Genomic DNA, 18,952 nt, shown 5'->3' on the forward strand with positions numbered 1-18,952 from the left:
TTGCGTCCGCACCGCGCTCAGCCAGTGAACGGGAACCGGTCTCCACATGGGATCCGAACCCACGGCGGGAGCACCGCCGCACTCCCAAGTGGCGCACTCTCCAGTGCGCCACCGGGCTGGCCCTCTGTTATGGATTTCTAATTTAGTTCCACTGTGGCCAGAGAACAAACTGTACTTTCTATGGCTTGAATCCTTTTGAACTTATCAGAGCTATTCTGTGGTTCAGAGTATGTCTGTTTTGGAAAATGTTCTACATCTACTTAAGAAGAATGTGCACTGTGCTGTCGGAGTGTTCTGTAAACATCAATTAGGTCAAGTTGGTAATTAGTGTTGTTCAAGTTTTCCATATTGTTACTGATTTCCTGTCAACTTGTTTCATCAATTGTTGAGAAGGGGTGTTGAAATCTCAAATTCCAATTGTAGATTTGTCTATTTCTCCTCTCAGTTCTGCATTTTTTACTTCAAATATTTTGTAACTCTATTATTAGGTGCATAAACACTTAGGATTGTTATATCCTCTTGATGAATTTACCCCATTTGTATTATGAAATGACCTTCTTTACCCATGGTAAAGTTCTTTGTTCTGAACACTACTTTGTAGGATATTAATGTACCCACTGCAGCTGTCTTTTTGACTATTGTTAACTTGGTATATATTTTTCCATTCTTTTCTTTTCAACATATCTGTACCTTTATATTATGGTTTCACGTAAATCTATTATCTTGCAATTTGTTCTTTTTTGGCATATCTGTATTTTCTTCCTTTTTCCTCTTTTTCCGCCTTCTCTTGGATTGAGTATTTTTTTAAATTCCATTTTACCTACTTAGTTGTCCTCTTCTGTATAACTCCTTGTGTTACTTTACTGGTTGCTTTAGCATTTATAATATACATCTTTAACTTATCACAGTCTACTTTCAAGTGATATTATAACATTATACTTTCATTTCTCCCTCTATGCATTTGTGGTATTGTTTCACATACTTTTATTTCTATCTATATTATAAACATCACAATATATTGCTATTGTTTTACTTTAAAGAGCCAGTAATTTTTTCACATGCTTACTTGCCACCTGTAGATTTTCTTTGGTAAAGTGCCCATTCATATCTTTTGGCCATTTTTAAATTGAGTTGNACGTAAATCTATTATCTTGCAATTTGTTCTTTTTTGGCATATCTGTATTTTCTTCCTTTTTTCCTCTTTTTCCGCCTTCTCTTGGATTGAGTATTTTTTTAAATTCCATTTTACCTACTTAGTTGTCCTCTTCTGTATAACTCCTTGTGCTACTTTACTGGTTGCTTTAGCATTTATAATATACATCTTTAACTTATCACAGTCTACTTTCAAGTGATATTATAACATTATACTTTCATTTCTCCCTCTATGCATTTGTGGTATTGTTTCACATACTTTTATTTCTATCTGTATTATAAACATCACAATATATTGCTATTGTTTTACTTTAAAGAGCCAGTAATTTTTTCACATGCTTACTTGCCATCTGTAGATTTTCTTTGGTAAAGTGCCCATTCATATCTTTTGGCCATTTTTAAATTGAGTTGTTTTCTTATTGTTGCGTTTTATGACTTCTTTGCATATTTTGGATACAAGTCTTTTATCAGATGTGTTTTGAAAATATTTTCTCCCAGTTTGTAGCTTGTCTTTTTATTTTCTTAACATTGTCTTTTTCAGATCAAAAGTTTTTAATTTACATCAATTCCAACTTACTTTTCTTCTCTCAAGGATTATGCATTTGGCGTTGCCCACATGGATTTTGATACTGTGTTCTAGTGCCATTTGCTGGGTTAATAATTGCAGAAGAGCTAGAAAGAAGGAAGCAAATGAACTAACAAGTTCTGTGTAGCACATGTCAGCATGGGGGGCTATGGAAGCCCTGCAGGTGGGAGTGTCTCTGAGACAGGGATGTGTAGGCCCGGGGCCCAGGGGGCAGCTCAGCAGGAAGGAGGGAGAGCACAGGGTGTGCCAGCAAGGTGGTAGTCATAGGAGCGCAGGAGTGTGCGACCAGGTGCCCCACACAGGACAGGTATGCTGCCGACTGTCTTGTGCTTCATCACTGAGTGCCTCACATGCTGTCGTATCCTCACAGACCAGATTTAGACATAGGACTATGACTCCATGAGTGTTCATAAATCTTTTTTTTTTTTTTCTTAGATACCCTTTCACCAGCTTCAAGTCCCTCATCAGTTACTTATCCTGTCGTTCCTGGAAGCATAGAGGAACCTCCCAGTGGAGCATTAAACATTGAATGTAGAATCTGTGGGGACAAAGCCTCAGGCTACCATTATGGAGTTCACGCGTGTGAAGGCTGCAAGGTACAGGGGACCCTGGAGGAGGACAAAGGTGGCCTGCATCACCAGCTGCTTGTGGTTGCTTTCATCTTATACACAAATGTCCATCGTTACTAAAAGAGATCTGCAGAAAGTCACAGATAAGAAACTGACCTCAGTGACAGATTAATTTCTCTCTTCAGAGAGTCTAGAACAGATTGCTCTACCGTGCTTTGTAAATAACTTAGAGAAGTGTGTTCCTTAACAGAAAATAAGCCACATTAAGAATGACCCTTTCATTTGAATACAAGGTAGAGAGCGTCTACCCAGTGAACCGTTCGACTCTCTCCGAGGGCCAGATGGAGCAGTGTTCTCATGTGCCCGGTGGAGCAGCTGGCCATCAGAAGCACGGACTGTCTTGCTCAGGGCTGGGCAGGTAGCTCAGGTGGTTAGAGTGCAGCCTTACAACAGAGTGTCTCGCTCAGGGCCCCAGGGTACCTGGCAGGGGGACCAGACCTGGAGCTGGCTCCTCTACCGCTACTCCTCACCCCACGCCGTTCCTTCCTGCATGTTGAGGGCCTCTGCCCCCACCCCCCCCGCCGCATGTACCTTGTGCGTGTCCTCATCCTCGTGCCAGCTCAGCCAGCCCCTGACATATGACCCAGGGTAGAGTTCATGAAGTTGGGCCTGCTTGTCCCCCCTGCTGCCAACTGGACCATTGGCCTTTTGTGATCTTCCAGCATGATGAGGAAAAGGATCCCATCCTGTTACATCCCGAAGGTCTCCTGAGGCCTGACATATGACCCAGGGTAGAGTTCATGAAGTTGGGCCTGCTTGTCCCCCCTGCTGCCAACTAGACCGTTGGCCTTTTGTGGTCTTCCAGCATGATGAGGAAAAGGATCCCATCCTGTTACATCCCGAAGGTCTCCTGAGGCACCATGTCCTTTTAGGGACATATGTACATTCTCAGGTTTGGCACTTTATGCATGTGATGTGTGGGAGATCTAGTCATCTTAGTGTTTGGGTAAAATCAGACATCCCCTTCCATTGCTCATGCTGGAAGTGTTTATTAACATTTGGAAAAGGCCGCAGCCTTTGCTGGTACGCTGCACGATCTGTGCTCTTGAAACGCTGACATCATGCCCCGAGCCCGGCCTGGCCTTGGAGGTCTGGGCCACAGGGAGAATGGGCCACTGGCCAGGGCACTGTGGCATCCTGAGGCTTAAGGCCGTCTTCTCACCCTTCCACTTATGATCGCATGCGTTCTTTGGCCATCCTGCTTTACAAACCTAGATAAAGTTATTAAGTAAAGATACGAACCTTCTCCTCACAGTCCCCTAGAGATTGCCGTTGCCTCGCACATGGGCCAGTCAAATCTACCACATCAGAAATGGGGAAGAATGCCTTAAAAGCAAAGAGAAAACAAAGAACCCAGAGGAAAAAATCAAGTTTTCTAACTGTAAACCTTTTATTAGCACCGCACTCTCCCGAGTGAGCCACGGGCCGGCCCTAACTGTAAACCTTTTAAAAAGCTCCCTGTAAAATGGCCTTATCTTTAGGGCCGTGGTTTCATTACTTTTGTTTAGTTTAGTTTTTTAATGGACTAACTGGTAAAGTTGTTTCTTGCCGAGTAAATGTTAAAATGGTTTTATAAAGCAAGAAAATTGTTTATAAAGAGCTGGCTTCCTTTTATTATAACTTTTGTCTTTCATGGAGTTAGTATGTTCAAGTTCCTAGAAAGTTTCCAGTCACAAATGCGCATGTGTCAGATGGGAGGAGGTTACATTCGGATACGTAGTGGCAGGGCTGAGGAACTCTTTGGAAAACTACAATTGTGTCTTCGTAAGTCAGATGAGGACATTTTTAAATTACTTTAAATTTTGCCTCATTTTATTGTTTTTCACCTTAAATGCAATGAAATTTAAAATGCTTTATTTGCCCTAATTATAACAGACTTTTTAGAAGAACTGTCTCTCTAAATGCAGTTCATTACAAATGGATAATAAATGGACAACATGAAAGGGGAATAAAGCAGTTACACTGATTTATTAGTGGTCCATATTCTTTAATAAACTGTACATTAATCTCACAGGGTTTCTTTCGGCGAACTATCCGATTAAAGCTGGTGTATGACAGATGTGATCGTAGCTGCAAGATTCAGAAAAAGAATCGGAATAAGTGCCAGTACTGTCGTTTTCACAAGTGCCTTTCTGTCGGGATGTCACACAACGGTGGGTAAGGTTGCCTGGCACATTTTCACAATCTGTTCCTCAGTTTGCCTTCCTTGTTCGGTTGGAACGGACTGTACTTTGAATGAACATGCTGCAACATTTAACTTCCAAATCATTTTGTAATCAGAACAGACTAAAAAAAACAAAAGTCTCAAGTAGCTGAGATTTGGCAGAGCACTTAGAATTATTGCTAGAAACTTCAAATGGCACGACTTTGATTTGAAAAATAAAAACCAACTGGAAAGCACTGAGATGACAGAGTGTTCATCTCATCCATGGGAAGTGGTGCCATTTCCAACCTCTCACCATATTATACGTTTCATTGTAGTCTATTATACTCTAATTTTAGAACATGCTAACTACGATGAATTTGAGATAAGCAGTTCATAAAGGTTGCACCTCTACCTTCTGGAAGAGGTAAGAGGTGGTATATAAACTCATTCTGAAGCTCACTTTCATCTTCCTGACGTCAAAGGTCGATTACTACCTAATCCGACTATTGAAGTGAGCAACGGTGGTACCTTTTGTTTTAACCTTTTTAGAAGTCTGGACGCTATGGAGTCTGAGTGTCGCTTTCATCCCTGCATAGCAGAGAGCTGCGCAGTAGTGAGAAATGGGCTGCAGCGTGTCGTCAGTGTCATCGGTGGTCTAAGCCCCGGTCACCAGCCCTTCCTGCACCCATGCTGCCTCCACGGCTGCTGTTCTCGTCTGTTTCACGTTGTCCCTTGTTTTCTCCAACCCCCAGCAATTCGTTTTGGAAGAATGCCAAGGTCTGAAAAAGCAAAACTGAAAGCAGAAATTCTCACCTGTGAACATGACATAGACGATTCCGAAACTGCGGATCTCAAATCCCTTGCCAAGAGGATTTACGAGGCCTACCTGAAGAACTTCAACATGAACAAGGTCAAAGCACGTGTCATCCTGGCGGGAAAGACCAGCAACAATCCAGTAGGTGCCGCTGCCGCTCAGTAGAGGCTGGAGTGTTCTGGGGGCCACACATCAACCAGCCTCAGAGAGGGCAATTGAGGAAATATGTCACTGTTGAGAAAGTAACTTTCATCCCAAAGGCAAACAGCAACCATGGAGCCAGAAATGGTTCATTCTGAGGCTCCCAAGTGTAGCTTAACAGCAGCTCCCATCCTCCCACTCGGATCCACCTCAAAGCTCTAGCAGCCAGCATACTATACTGGCTATGTAATTAGCACACCCCAAAAGTCCAGTTAACAGTTTACCAGGTACTGGGGTCGTTTCTCAAGTGCATTTTTAAAATTCCTATTTTTAAGGCCAGAAAGTGAAACTGTTCACTTCCCACTAAAAATGTGCTCTCTGATCCTCCCACCTAAAAGTGCTCCCTCCCCTCCCCCACTCCTACACACACACACACACACACACACACACACACACACACACACACACGCCTTTTTCTTCAGTGAGAAGGCAGTGACATCTCAGGGACGGGAGAGGCTCCTTTGTTTACAGAAACTTTATTGTCGCACTGGATACTTCTGAACCTTTTCAGAGGCAACCAACGTTTGCCCCTGTGGCCTCTCCTGCACTTCATCACCTGCAGACCTAACGTCCTGCTGCCCCACCCCTATAGTTAAATAAGTCTTTGAGTCCATTCCAGCAGGAACCTCAGAGCCACCTTCAAAGAGGGGGACGGCCCAACCTTAGTGGATAAAGATATTCTGCCTTTTTCCTATGAGCGTGGCAAGACAGGTTTAATTTGTGCTAATGAATAGCTTAAAGCTCTCCTTGTGGGGAATTACAAGCTAGAATGTTTAGTCACAGGAAAATAAAGTAGTTCACAAGCTACTTACTTTCATGAACAAACCACACCTCTCTTTTACTGAGTCTTTTAATTCTTCAGTGAATTGTCCAATTAAATAGGCTGAGATATTTTGGTAGTGGTCAAGCAAACGCCCACACTGGGCGGCCCAGAGGCTCGTGCCAACCGGACCCTCTCTGGGTCACAAGGGTGAAAGCAAAGGTGATCTTTCATCTTTGCATTTCTCTCCTGGAAGTGATTAGTATAGCCCCAAGCAAGGGAAGCCAAGACTTTACCTCCTGTAAAGCATCCTCCTGCCGCTCCCCACCGAGATATCCTGCAAAGCAGCTGGCCGGCCTGGGCCAGAGTGGAGGAAATCAGGACGTTTGGGGACTTGCACACACGGTCACTCTCGGACAGGAACCTATTTGTGCTGGGGTCTTAAGGAAATGAATAATAGGTTACTAGGCCGGGTCTGGGGTTCACTGTATTGGAAAAGCAGAATTCGGTATCCTGCTGAGAGTTCTACCCCCACCTCCAAGGCGGACTGCCCCAGGTACCAGCTTTAAAGATACCATCCAGCTATGTGTCACCTGTTGCACTTGACCACACTGGTAGCTCCAAGCCAGGGTCCCCCTCCACCACCCCAAGCCCTGCATCCTGTCCGCTCTGGTATGTTGGAGGTGGGCCCAGCTCTTGTCTCCCTGCCTAGCCTGCTGGCGGCCTTTCCAGGACTCGGTGCTCCAGCCCAGGGCCACCGTGTCTACTCATCCATCCAGGAGAAGGTCCGACTAGTGGGACACCCACTACTAGGCAACACTGTCTGAATCCCTGCACAGAGCTCTGGTTTTGTGGCTGCAGTGGGCATTGGAAGACTATAGTCTGTGTCTCATACACAATTTAGAAAGGAATCCCATCTTCTGGTGGAAATTCTCTTAGGGAGACCAGGCTTTGGCCCAGATGTGCTCACCTTGCTCTGTGCTCAGTGACCACCACACGATGACCTGCCGTGCAGTCCCAGCCTGGGGTGACCTGACGGCCTGCAGCCGGGCTCTGCAGAGTGTGGGGAAGGCACACCAACTTTATTTCTGTCTGGGGGTGGGAGGAGGAATAATGAATCTGTCCTAGGCTGGTAAACACGCTTCTTTGCATGATATAGGAAACATGAACTTGCATGCCGGATAAAGACACATGCTTGTGCCACTGGGGTAGGGCCAGGCTCACCTCCTTCCTCAGGGACTACTGGGGCAATGGGGGGGCATAAGCTCCCCACCTCTGACCTCTGACCAAAGCATGGCCCTGAAATGTTCGATACCTTGATGGGGAAAGCTAGGTGCTAGACAGATGTTAACTTTCAAGCAGCCTTATGCTAGAAGTTGGGGTCGAATTTATCTTTGCAGTAGTTCATTCCTTTGTTCTGTGAAGACCACCTCATGTTCTTCAGATCAGATAAAGCAAAGCCCCGTGGCTGACCTGGAAACAGGCAGGGTGCCAGGAGGACCAGGAGGGAGGACCCTGCTTGGGGTACACGGTGGCTGCAAAGATGCCATTGCTTCGGGGAAGGATGGGTTTTAGCTGTGGGGGTGGGGTGGGGGGATGGATGGAGAATGTCTGTTTCCATCTAGACACTGGGACTGGCTTGAGCCCCTGAGATTTCAGAAACGAGGGCCATTCGTGATTGGGCCAGAGCTCCTTTGGGGACTTGCTGCCCCTTGATTTGAGGGTAACCAGGACAGAAGCAGAGCCAAGTGGGAGAGGGGAGCTGTAGTGCCCTCCCAGCATGGCTTCTGGAAGAGGTGCTTTTCAGCAGTGTCCTACAAAGATACTACATGACCTGTCAGAGGTTGGGAATGTCACAAAAAGACTTTGCAGGAAGGAACACGAAAACAAGATGGAGGGGCTTCGGTGCAGTCAGCACCTTCCTTGCAATGTTTGCTTCCCTGGCCACCCGGGGCTCGGCCCCAGCACATGTGCACGTGCACACACGCTCACACGATCCACACGCTCATGCAGGCATGCGTGCTCACACACGCACTCGCTCTTGCTCAGGCTTAGCTGCTTTGGGTTTTAGAAGCTAGCTGCACCTTCTGAAAAATGGATGAGGATGTTTGCTTAAAAACAGCAAACTCTTTAGTGCTGAATATTTAGACGTTAGAAATTCAAAGTATAAGGTGGTGATAATGCAGTACCGGGCTGGCTGGTTAGCTCAGTTAGTTTGAGTGTTGGGCTGATAACACCAAGGACTAGGGTTTGATCCCTGTAATGGCCGCCCACCAGAGAATAAAGTAGGACAGCTACTCTTTAATCTAACAAGCATATCAGAACTTTATTCAGTTCAAATGAATAAAGTAATAATTGGGAGTATCATATGTTTATTTCAAAGATTCCCCTTGTATTAGTCCATTTCTGTTGCTTACAACAAAATACATGGAACTGGGTATTTTGTAAAGAACACGAAATTTATTTCTTATAGTTTCTGAGGCTGGGAAGTCCAAAGTCCAGGGAATGCATCTGGTGAAGGTTTTCTTTGGTAGTGGCTTCAGCGATGGTAGGGTATCACATTGCCAGATGGCGGAAGCAGAGAGAGAGAGTGAGAGACAGACAGACTCTTCTCTCCTCTTCTTTTAAAGTCCTCAGAACCACACCCCTGACCACCATTTTTAATCCATTCACTACTGCAGGGTCCTACAACCCAATCACCTCTTCAAGGCTCCATCTTTCAATTACAATAATAGGATTTGCCACCCTCTTAACAGTCCCGGTGGGGGCTAAGTTACTAGTACATAAAACCTGGGGAACACAATTCAAGCTCTAGTGAGTTTTAGGGGGACATAATTCAATCCACTACACCCCTATTGCTCAAAATTGTTGGGAATTATCTTTAGACTCTTTGAATGTCTTCAGTTATGGAAAATCTTTGCCCTCTGAGAATATAACTGAATTTTAGACAAAACCATGAGTTAGTTGTAGCTAGTCTGGCATACAAATTGGAATTAACAGTGAAATAAATGAGGAAACTGATGATTAGGGATTCAAGCAAAGCCCAAAGGCCAGTCAGTATTACAAATATGAAAATCAAAACATTCACATTGTGCCTTTTAAAATTTCTATAGAATATTTAACCTTTAACATACCCCTCCACCCCCATTTACCCTTCCTATTTCTTTCTGTGAATATGAGATGTAACAATTTATCTCAGTCAGGAAGAGTTCTGCTGCTCCAACTGTGGCTCTGCCCTCATGTTAGAGACTGCTTCATTTTTGGTTTCTATGGAAATGAAATTTCTGGCTTTACTGCTGGGTTTGGAAATATTGTTCTAGGGGTTGACAAGTTTCTTTTTCTTTGCAGAAATGTAAGTTGATCTGGACATTTTTTATTTTTTTATTTTTTGTCTTTTTCGTGACCGGTGAGGGGATCACAACCCTTGGTGTGGTGTCTCCCACACCGCGCTCAGCCAGCAAGCGCACCGGCCATTCCTATATAGGATCCGAACCCACGGTGGGAGCATCGCTGTGCCCCCAGTGCCGCACTCTCCTGAGTGCACCACGAGCTCGGCCCAGAGGAGACTAATTTTTGACATACAGCTGAGCACAGGTTCTAACACCAGTTTCAAGAGAGGAATCCCAACATGATTCTCAGCATTTATGAATCATTGGAATACGGGTGGCTGCCCGGGTGCCACATTCGAATGGAATTGCTGTTTTCAACGATGTTACCTTGCACCCTGTCTTGGGATTTTGTCTGCTATGTTATGATCAAATATTATACCTACTACTTGTCTTTAGATTGAAAAACATACTTAATATTTTAATACCATTTTAAAAAATATGTAGTAAAATATAACCAAGACCTCGTTAAATAATTTCATCCAAAGCAGCTCTACCAATGATTCATGTTTAATTTTTTCCTAAAACATGACAGCTGCTAACTCTTCAAGGTGGAAATAGACTTTAGAGATAAATTCTCATGAGTAATGTCATTATCACCGTAGAATGTAGGGAGGTGTGAGCCAGGCCTGCAGAAGGTCAGTTGCAGGAGCTTCCGGTCTTGGGGATGTGGGGGAAGCTAGGCAGCACTCTGCCTCATGCTGTTCGAATCTTTACAACATGCTTTATTTATTTTCAATGAAATATATTCACGTTCATATTTTAGTATTGAAATCAGATATATTCATATCTGTAAGTCAGATATATTCATATTCAAGTTTTAGTATAGAAGGCTCATTCCAAAGTTGAATATAAGCTGCACGGAGTTTTTAAAAAAATAATCTTACCAAGAATGTTTATCAGTAAAGTTTGTGAATTTTCAAGTGTGTTGTAGTGCACAGTTCTGCTTGAACGAACATCGGTTTATTATGTTAGCATTCGTTTTGAATTCACATGGTTTCTAATTTTGCCTGTCACGTGAGGCCTGCTTTCTAAAATCCAAATGATAATTTTGTAAAAATGAAGTGACATTTCGTTGCTATCTGAGTCCCCATTTATGAGAGCATGTTCCACATGAGACTAGTCCAGGGCCAGCCCCGTGGCCACGTGAGCCGTTCCACTATGCCCCACGCTTGCAAGTGCCCTGCCGTTGCTCTCTTGAAGTCATTAATCATCTCTTAACAAGGGGCCCCACAGTTTCACTTTGCTCTGGGCCCTGCAAATTATGTAGCTGGCCCTGCAGTAGACCTGTGAGATGCACTATCAAAAAAAAAAAAATCATAGTAAGTGTCCCGTAACCAGATACTGTGGGAAATACTGCTTCCCCAGCCTGCGTCTTGAAGATTCACTGTGCACACTCGTTATGTAAACTTCATTTAACTCTGTCTTCCTCTAATTTTTTTTTTCGTATAATGTATGCTATACGAAGTTATTACGATTTGTTCATTAACTTGATTTCTTTTTTATTTTTATTTTTATTTTTTTTTTTTTTTGTCTTTTGTCTTTTTTCCGTGTCCGGCAACGGATCACAACCCTCAGTGTCTTGATCCCTCAGTGTCGCCCCCGTACCGGACCGGGGACCGGCAACGGCATTGCAACCCTCGGTGTTGCTCCCACGCCTCGCTCAGCCAGTGAGCGGGAACCGGTCTGTATGTGGGATCCGAACCCTTGGGCGGGAGCACTATCCAGTGCACCACCGGGCCGGCCCTAGAACTTTTTTTTTTTTTTAAGCACTTTTGTTTCTTCTGAAGGTAATTTAGAAAAAGCCAGTGATTTGAATAAAGTTAATATGACCTAAGAGTATATTTCCTGGAATTGAGGGAATACTCCCATCTGTCCTTTAAAAATATTTCTCTAGTTCATCCTATAAATGTTAATTCCTTAAATCTGAGCTATAACTTTCTGTGAGGCAGATCTGTCCCCAAATTTTTCCAAAAGAATGGTTATCTGGCCTGTATTTAAGGTCTTTGGAGAGAAATAATGTAAGTCTTCTTTAATCAGACTTGAGATATTTAGAAATTTAGTTTTGAATTTTGTATTCAGAATGTTCTCACTCATTCACAGGTAATTTTTTTAATGAATATTCATGAGATACAAAGCTGATTGTCCCCCCTCCTGCCCATGATGTGGGGGCCAGATTCATACTGGGGGCATATCCATTACCAGAAATTACTTTTATACCCTTCGTCCCCTCCCAATTTTCCCCCAACCTCCCTCCCCCTCCTCCTCTCCCCTCAGCTTCAATTTGTAGCCCTAGGAATGTTCGCTCCCTGTGTTGGACCATGGGACTACCGTGGTCTTTCTTTCCTGCCTTCCTTTCTCTCTTAGCTCGCACATATGAGTGAGCACATGTGGTATTTATCGCTCTGTGCTTTGCTTGTTTCACTCAGTGTACATTTCTCCAGGTTCACCCATGTTGTTGCAAGTGGGAGTATTTCATTCTTTTTTATGGCAGAGTAGTATTCCATAGTGTATATGTACCACAGTTTCCTTATCCAATCATCTATTGTTGGACATTTAGGTTGGTTCCATATCTTGGCTATTGTAAACAGAGCTGCAATAAACATGGGAGTGCAGGTATCTCTTTGACATGATGATTTCCATTCCTCTGGATATATACCCAGAAGAGGGATTGCTGAATAATATGGAAGATCTATCTGTACTTGTTTGAGAAACCTCCATACTGTTTTCCAAAGTGGTTGTACTAATTTATAGCTCCACCAACAGTGTAGGAATGTTCCCTTCTCTCCACACCCTTGCCAGCATTTGTTATTCACTGTCTTTTTGATCATAGCCAGTCTAACTGGAGTGAGGTGATATCTCAATGTGGTTTTAATTTGCATTTCCCTAATGACTAGTGATGTTGAGCATTTTTTCATGTATCTGTTGGCCATTTCTATGTCTTCCTTTGAAAACTGTCTATTCAGCTCCTTTGTGGGTCATTTACTTTTTTACTGTATAATTGCTTGAGTTCTACGTACATTCTGGATATTAGTCCCTTGTTGGATGCATAGTTGGCAGAAATATTCTCCCACTCTGTAGGTTGTCTTTTCATTCTGTTGATTGTTTCTTTTGCTGTGCAGAAACTTTTTAGTTTGATATAGTCCCATTTGTTTGTTTTTTCTTTTGCTGCTTGTGCTTTTGGGCTCATGTTCATAAAGCCTGTGCCTTGACCTAACTGCTGAAGTGTTTCACCTATATTTTCTGTTAGTAATTTTACAATTTCAGGTCTTATACCTAGGTCTTTAATCCATTTTGAGTTGATTTTAGTGTATGGTAAGAGATGCATATCTAGTTTCATTTTTCTGCATATGGATATCCAGTTTTCCCAGCACCACTTGCTGAAGAGGCAATCTTTTCTCCAATGTAGATTTTTGTTGCCTTTGTCTAATATCAGATGGCTATAAGTCTGAGGAATGATTTCTGGGTTCTCTATTCTACTCCACTGGCATGAATGTCTATTTTCATACTAGTACCATGCTGTTTTGGTTACAACAGCTTTGTAGTATAATTTGAAGTCAGGCAGAGTTATTCCTCCGGCTTTGTTTTGTTTGCTCAGGATTGCTTTGGCTATTCAGGGTCTTTTGTTTTTCCATATGGAAGGTAAGATTGTTTTTTTCCATTTCTGTGAAGAATGTCATTGGTATTTTGATGGGGATTGCATTGAATCTGTAGATCATTTTGCGTAGTATAGACATTTTCACAATGTTAATTCTTCCAATCCAAGAGCATGGAATATCTTTCCATCTTTTTGTGTCTTCTTTAATTTCTTTCAGAAGTGGTTTGTAATTCTCATTGTAGAGGTCTTTCACCTCCTTGGTTACATTGATCCCTAGGTATTGTATTTTTTTGGTGACAATTGTAAATGGGCTTACTTTCTTTATTTCTCTTTCTGTTAATTCATTATTTGAGTATATAAATGTTACTGATTTGGGAGCATTTATTTTGTATCCTGCTACATTACTGAAATTATTAAGCAGCTCTAGGAGTTTTTTGATAGAGTCCTTAGGTTTTTCTATATATAGTATCATATCATCTGCAAATAGGGAAAGTTTGACTTCATCTTTTCCAATCTGGATTCCCTTTATTTCTTTCTCTTGCCTGATTGCTCTGGCTAGTACCTCCAGTACCATGTTGAATAGAAGTGGTGAGAGTGGGCATCCTTGTCTTGTTCCTTTCCTTAAGGGGAAGGCCCTCAGTTTTTCCCCATTCAGGATGATACTGGTGGTGGGCTTGTCATAAATGGCTTTTATTGTGTTGAGATGTTTTCCTTCTATACCTAATTTGTTGAGAGTCTTTATCATGAAGGAATGTTGAATTTTGTCAAATGCTTTTTCAGCATCTATTGAGATGATCATATGGTCTTTGTCCTGGAGCTTGTTGATGTGATGTATCACATTTATTGACTTTTGTATGTTGAACCATTGTTGCATCCCTGGGATGAATCCCACTTGATCATAGTGTATAATTTTTTTAATATGTTGCTGTATTCTAATTGCTAATATTTTGTTGAGGATTTTAGCATCTAGATTCATCAAGGATATTGGCCTGTAATTTTCTTTTTTTTGTTCTGTCTTTATCTGGTTTTGGTATCAGAGTTATGTTGGCTTCATAGAATGAGTTTGGGAGAGTAGAGTCTGTTTCAATTGTTTGGAACAGTTTCATGAGAATTGGTATTAACTCCTCTTTAAAAGTTTGATAGAATTCAGTGGTAAAGCCATCCGGACCTGGACTTTTTTTTGTTAGAAGATTGCTAATTACTGCTTCAATCTCCTTGCTTGTTATTGGTCTGTTCAGGTTTTCTGTCTCTTCTTGGTTCAGTCTTGGTAATTATATGTGTCTAAAAACTTATCCATATATTCCAGATTTTCAAATTTGTTGTCATACAGTTGTTTATAATAGTCTCTAATGATACTTTGTATTTCTGTAGTGTCAGTTGTAATGTCTCCCTTTTCATTTCTGATTTTTGTTATTTGGGTCTTTTGTTGTTGTTGTTCATCTAGCTAATGGTGTGTCTATTTTGTTTATCTTCTCAAAAAACCAACTTTTAGTTTTGTTGATCTTTTGTTTTTTGGGTCTCTATTTCATTTAGTTCTGTTCTGATCTTAATTATTTCTTTCCATCTTCTGCCTTTAGGTTTGTTGTTGTTTTTCAAGTTCTTTAGGCATAGCGTTAGGTTGTTTATTTGGAGTCTTTCCATTTTTTTTGATATAAGCATTTACTGCAATAAATTTGCCTCTTAGTACTGCTTTTGCAGTATCCCACAAGTTTTGGTATGATGTATCTTTATTTTCATTAGTTTCTAGAAATTTTTTGATTTCCTGTTTAATTTCTTCTTGGACTCATAGGTCATTCAGGAGCCTATTATTTATTTTCCATGTATTTGTATAGCTTCCAGCAATTTGCTTATTGTTTATCTACAGTTTTAGTCCATTGTGGTCTGAAAAGATTGTCGGAATGATTTCAATTTTTTAAAATTTGCTGAGACTAGATTTGTGACTTAATATGTGATCTATCCTGGAGAATGTACTATGAGCTGATGAGAAGAAAGTGTGTTCTTTAGCTGTTGGGTGAAATGTTTTGTATATATCTGCCAAGTCCAGTTGGTCTAGGGTGTAGATTAAATCCTGTGTCTCTTTGTTGACTTGTTGCCTGGAAGTCCTGTCCCATACTGAGAGAGGGGTGTTCAGATCACCCACTATTAATGTATTAGGTCCTATCTCCTTCTTTAGGTCTAAGAGTGTTTGCTTAATATATCTGGGTGCTCCAGTATTGGGTGCATACCTGTTTATGATTATGTCTTCTAGCTGGATAGTTCCCTTTATTATTATATAATGGCCTTCTTTGTCTTTTTAAATATTTTTTGGTTTAAAGTCTATTTTCTCTGATATAAGAATAGCTATTCCTGCTCATTTTTGGTTTCCATTTGCATGGTATATCTTTTTCCATACCTTCACTTTTAGTCTATGAGTGCCTTTACAGTTGAGGTGGGTCTCTTGAAAACAGCATATACTTGGGTCTCGCTTTTTAATCCAGTCAGTCAGTTAGTCTGTGTCTTTTGAATGGGGAGTTTAGTCCATTCACATTCAGAGTAGTTATTGAGAAGTGTTGTTTAATTCCTGTCATTTAATTGCTACTTGTTTAGGTGGTTTAAATATCTTTTGATCATTATTTCCCCTTTTATTTCTCTCCTTCAATGTTAGTCAGGAATTTAAGGTGGAATCATTTAGCTTCTGTCTCTTTCTTGCTGGCATTTTTGTTTTAACTGTGGGTTTTGCTCTTGCGTATTCATGATAATGGTCACCATTATTCAGATTCCAGATGAATGACTCCCTTGAGAATTTGTTGCAGGGCTAGTCATGTGGTGGTGTACTCCCACAACTTTTGTTTATCTGGGAAATACACTATTTCTCCCTCGTTTCTGAAGGAGAGTCTTGCTGGGCAAAGAATTCTTGGCTGGCAGTTTTTTTCTTTTAGCATTTTGAATATATCATTCCACTTTATTCTGGCCTGTAGGGTTTCAGTTGAGAAGTCTGCTGNTGACAATTGTAAATGGGCTTACTTTCTTTATTTCTCTTTCTGTTAATTCATTATTTGAGTATATAAATGTTACTGATTTGGGAGCATTTATTTTGTATCCTGCTACATTACTGAAATTATTAAGCAGCTCTAGGAGTTTTTTGATAGAGTCCTTAGGTTTTTCTATATATAGTATCATATCATCTGCAAATAGGGAAAGTTTGACTTCATCTTTTCCAATCTGGATTCCCTTTATTTCTTTCTCTTGCCTGATTGCTCTGGCTAGTACCTCCAGTACCATGTTGAATAGAAGTGGTGAGAGTGGGCATCCTTGTCTTGTTCCTTTCCTTAAGGGGAAGGCCCTCAGTTTTTCCCCATTCAGGATGATACTGGTGGTGGGCTTGTCATAAATGGCTTTTATTGTGTTGAGATGTTTTCCTTCTATACCTAATTTGTTGAGAGTCTTTATCATGAAGGAATGTTGAATTTTGTCAAATGCTTTTTCAGCATCTATTGAGATGATCATATGGTCTTTGTCCTGGAGCTTGTTGATGTGATGTATCACATTTATTGACTTTTGTATGTTGAACCATTGTTGCATCCCTGGGATGAATCCCACTTGATCATAGTGTATAATTTTTTTAATATGTTGCTGTATTCTAATTGCTAATATTTTGTTGAGGATTTTAGCATCTAGATTCATCAAGGATATTGGCCTGTAATTTTCTTTTTTTTGTTCTGTCTTTATCTGGTTTTGGTATCAGAGTTATGTTGGCTTCATAGAATGAGTTTGGGAGAGTAGAGTCTGTTTCAATTGTTTGGAACAGTTTCATGAGAATTGGTATTAACTCCTCTTTAAAAGTTTGATAGAATTCAGTGGTAAAGCCATCCGGACCTGGACTTTTTTTTGTTAGAAGATTGCTAATTACTGCTTCAATCTCCTTGCTTGTTATTGGTCTGTTCAGGTTTTCTGTCTCTTCTTGGTTCAGTCTTGGTAATTATATGTGTCTAAAAACTTATCCATATATTCCAGATTTTCAAATTTGTTGTCATACAGTTGTTTATAATAGTCTCTAATGATACTTTGTATTTCTGTAGTGTCAGTTGTAATGTCTCCCTTTTCATTTCTGATTTTTGTTATTTGGGTCTTTTGTTGTTGTTGTTCATCTAGCTAATGGTGTGTCTATTTTGTTTATCTTCTCAAAAAACCAACTTTTAGTTTTGTTGATCTTTTGTTTTTTGGGTCTCTATTTCATTTAGTTCTGTTCTGATCTTAATTATTTCTTTCCATCTTCTGCCTTTAGGTTTGTTGTTGTTTTTCAAGTTCTTTAGGCATAGCGTTAGGTTGTTTATTTGGAGTCTTTCCATTTTTTTTGATATAAGCATTTACTGCAATAAATTTGCCCCTTAGTACTGCTTTTGCAGTATCCCACAAGTTTTGGTATGATATATCTTTATTTTCATTAGTTTCTAGAAATTTTTTGATTTCCTGTTTAATTTCTTCTTGGACTCATAGGTCATTCAGGAGCCTATTATTTATTTTCCATGTATTTGTATAGCTTCCAGCAATTTGCTTATTGTTTATCTACAGTTTTAGTCCATTGTGGTCTGAAAAGATTGTCGGAATGATTTCAATTTTTTAAAATTTGCTGAGACTAGATTTGTGACTTAATATGTGATCTATCCTGGAGAATGTACTATGAGCTGATGAGAAGAAAGTGTGTTCTTTAGCTGTTGGGTGAAATGTTTTGTATATATCTGCCAAGTCCAGTTGGTCTAGGGTGTAGATTAAATCCTGTGTCTCTTTGTTGACTTGTTGCCTGGAAGTCCTGTCCCATACTGAGAGAGGGGTGTTCAGATCACCCACTATTAATGTATTAGGTCCTATCTCCTTCTTTAGGTCTAAGAGTGTTTGCTTAATATATCTGGGTGCTCCAGTATTGGGTGCATACCTGTTTATGATTATGTCTTCTAGCTGGATAGTTCCCTTTATTATTATATAATGGCCTTCTTTGTCTTTTTAAATATTTTTTGGTTTAAAGTCTATTTTCTCTGATATAAGAATAGCTATTCCTGCTCATTTTTGGTTTCCATTTGCATGGTATATCTTTTTCCATACCTTCACTTTTAGTCTATGAGTGCCTTTACAGTTGAGGTGGGTCTCTTGAAAACAGCATATACTTGGGTCTCGCTTTTTAATCCAGTCAGTCAGTTAGTCTGTGTCTTTTGAATGGGGAGTTTAGTCCATTCACATTCAGAGTAGTTATTGAGAAGTGTTGTTTAATTCCTGTCATTTAATTGCTACTTGTTTAGGTGGTTTAAATATCTTTTGATCATTATTTCCCCTTTTATTTCTCTCCTTCAATGTTAGTCAGGAATTTAAGGTGGAATCATTTAGCTTCTGTCTCTTTCTTGCTGGCATTTTTGTTTTAACTGTGGGTTTTGCTCTTGCGTATTCATGATAATGGTCACCATTATTCAGATTCCAGATGAATGACTCCCTTGAGAATTTGTTGCAGGGCTAGTCATGTGGTGGTGTACTCCCACAACTTTTGTTTATCTGGGAAATACACTATTTCTCCCTCGTTTCTGAAGGAGAGTCTTGCTGGGCAAAGAATTCTTGGCTGGCAGTTTTTTTCTTTTAGCATTTTGAATATATCATTCCACTTTATTCTGGCCTGTAGGGTTTCAGTTGAGAAGTCTGCTGTTAGTTTGATGGG

At 40.8% G+C, this 18,952-nt stretch overlaps 1 protein-coding gene across 1 annotated transcript in view; it reads left to right on the top strand.

The window, feature by feature from the left end:
* The window catches only part of PPARA (peroxisome proliferator-activated receptor alpha), a 31,695-nt gene that overhangs the window by 5,958 nt on the left and 6,785 nt on the right, over positions 1 to 18,952 (top strand). The window contains exons 2-4 of the mRNA XM_008586998.1: positions 2,174 to 2,334; positions 4,382 to 4,520; positions 5,266 to 5,468. Of these exons, the coding sequence (XP_008585220.1) occupies positions 2,174 to 2,334; positions 4,382 to 4,520; positions 5,266 to 5,468 (503 nt within the window). The remainder of the gene's footprint in view (positions 1 to 2,173; positions 2,335 to 4,381; positions 4,521 to 5,265; positions 5,469 to 18,952) is intronic.

The sequence above is a fragment of the Galeopterus variegatus genome, unplaced genomic scaffold, assembly GCF_000696425.1.
Source record: "Galeopterus variegatus unplaced genomic scaffold, G_variegatus-3.0.2 Scaffold4210, whole genome shotgun sequence".
Taxonomy (NCBI): domain Eukaryota; kingdom Metazoa; phylum Chordata; class Mammalia; order Dermoptera; family Cynocephalidae; genus Galeopterus; species Galeopterus variegatus.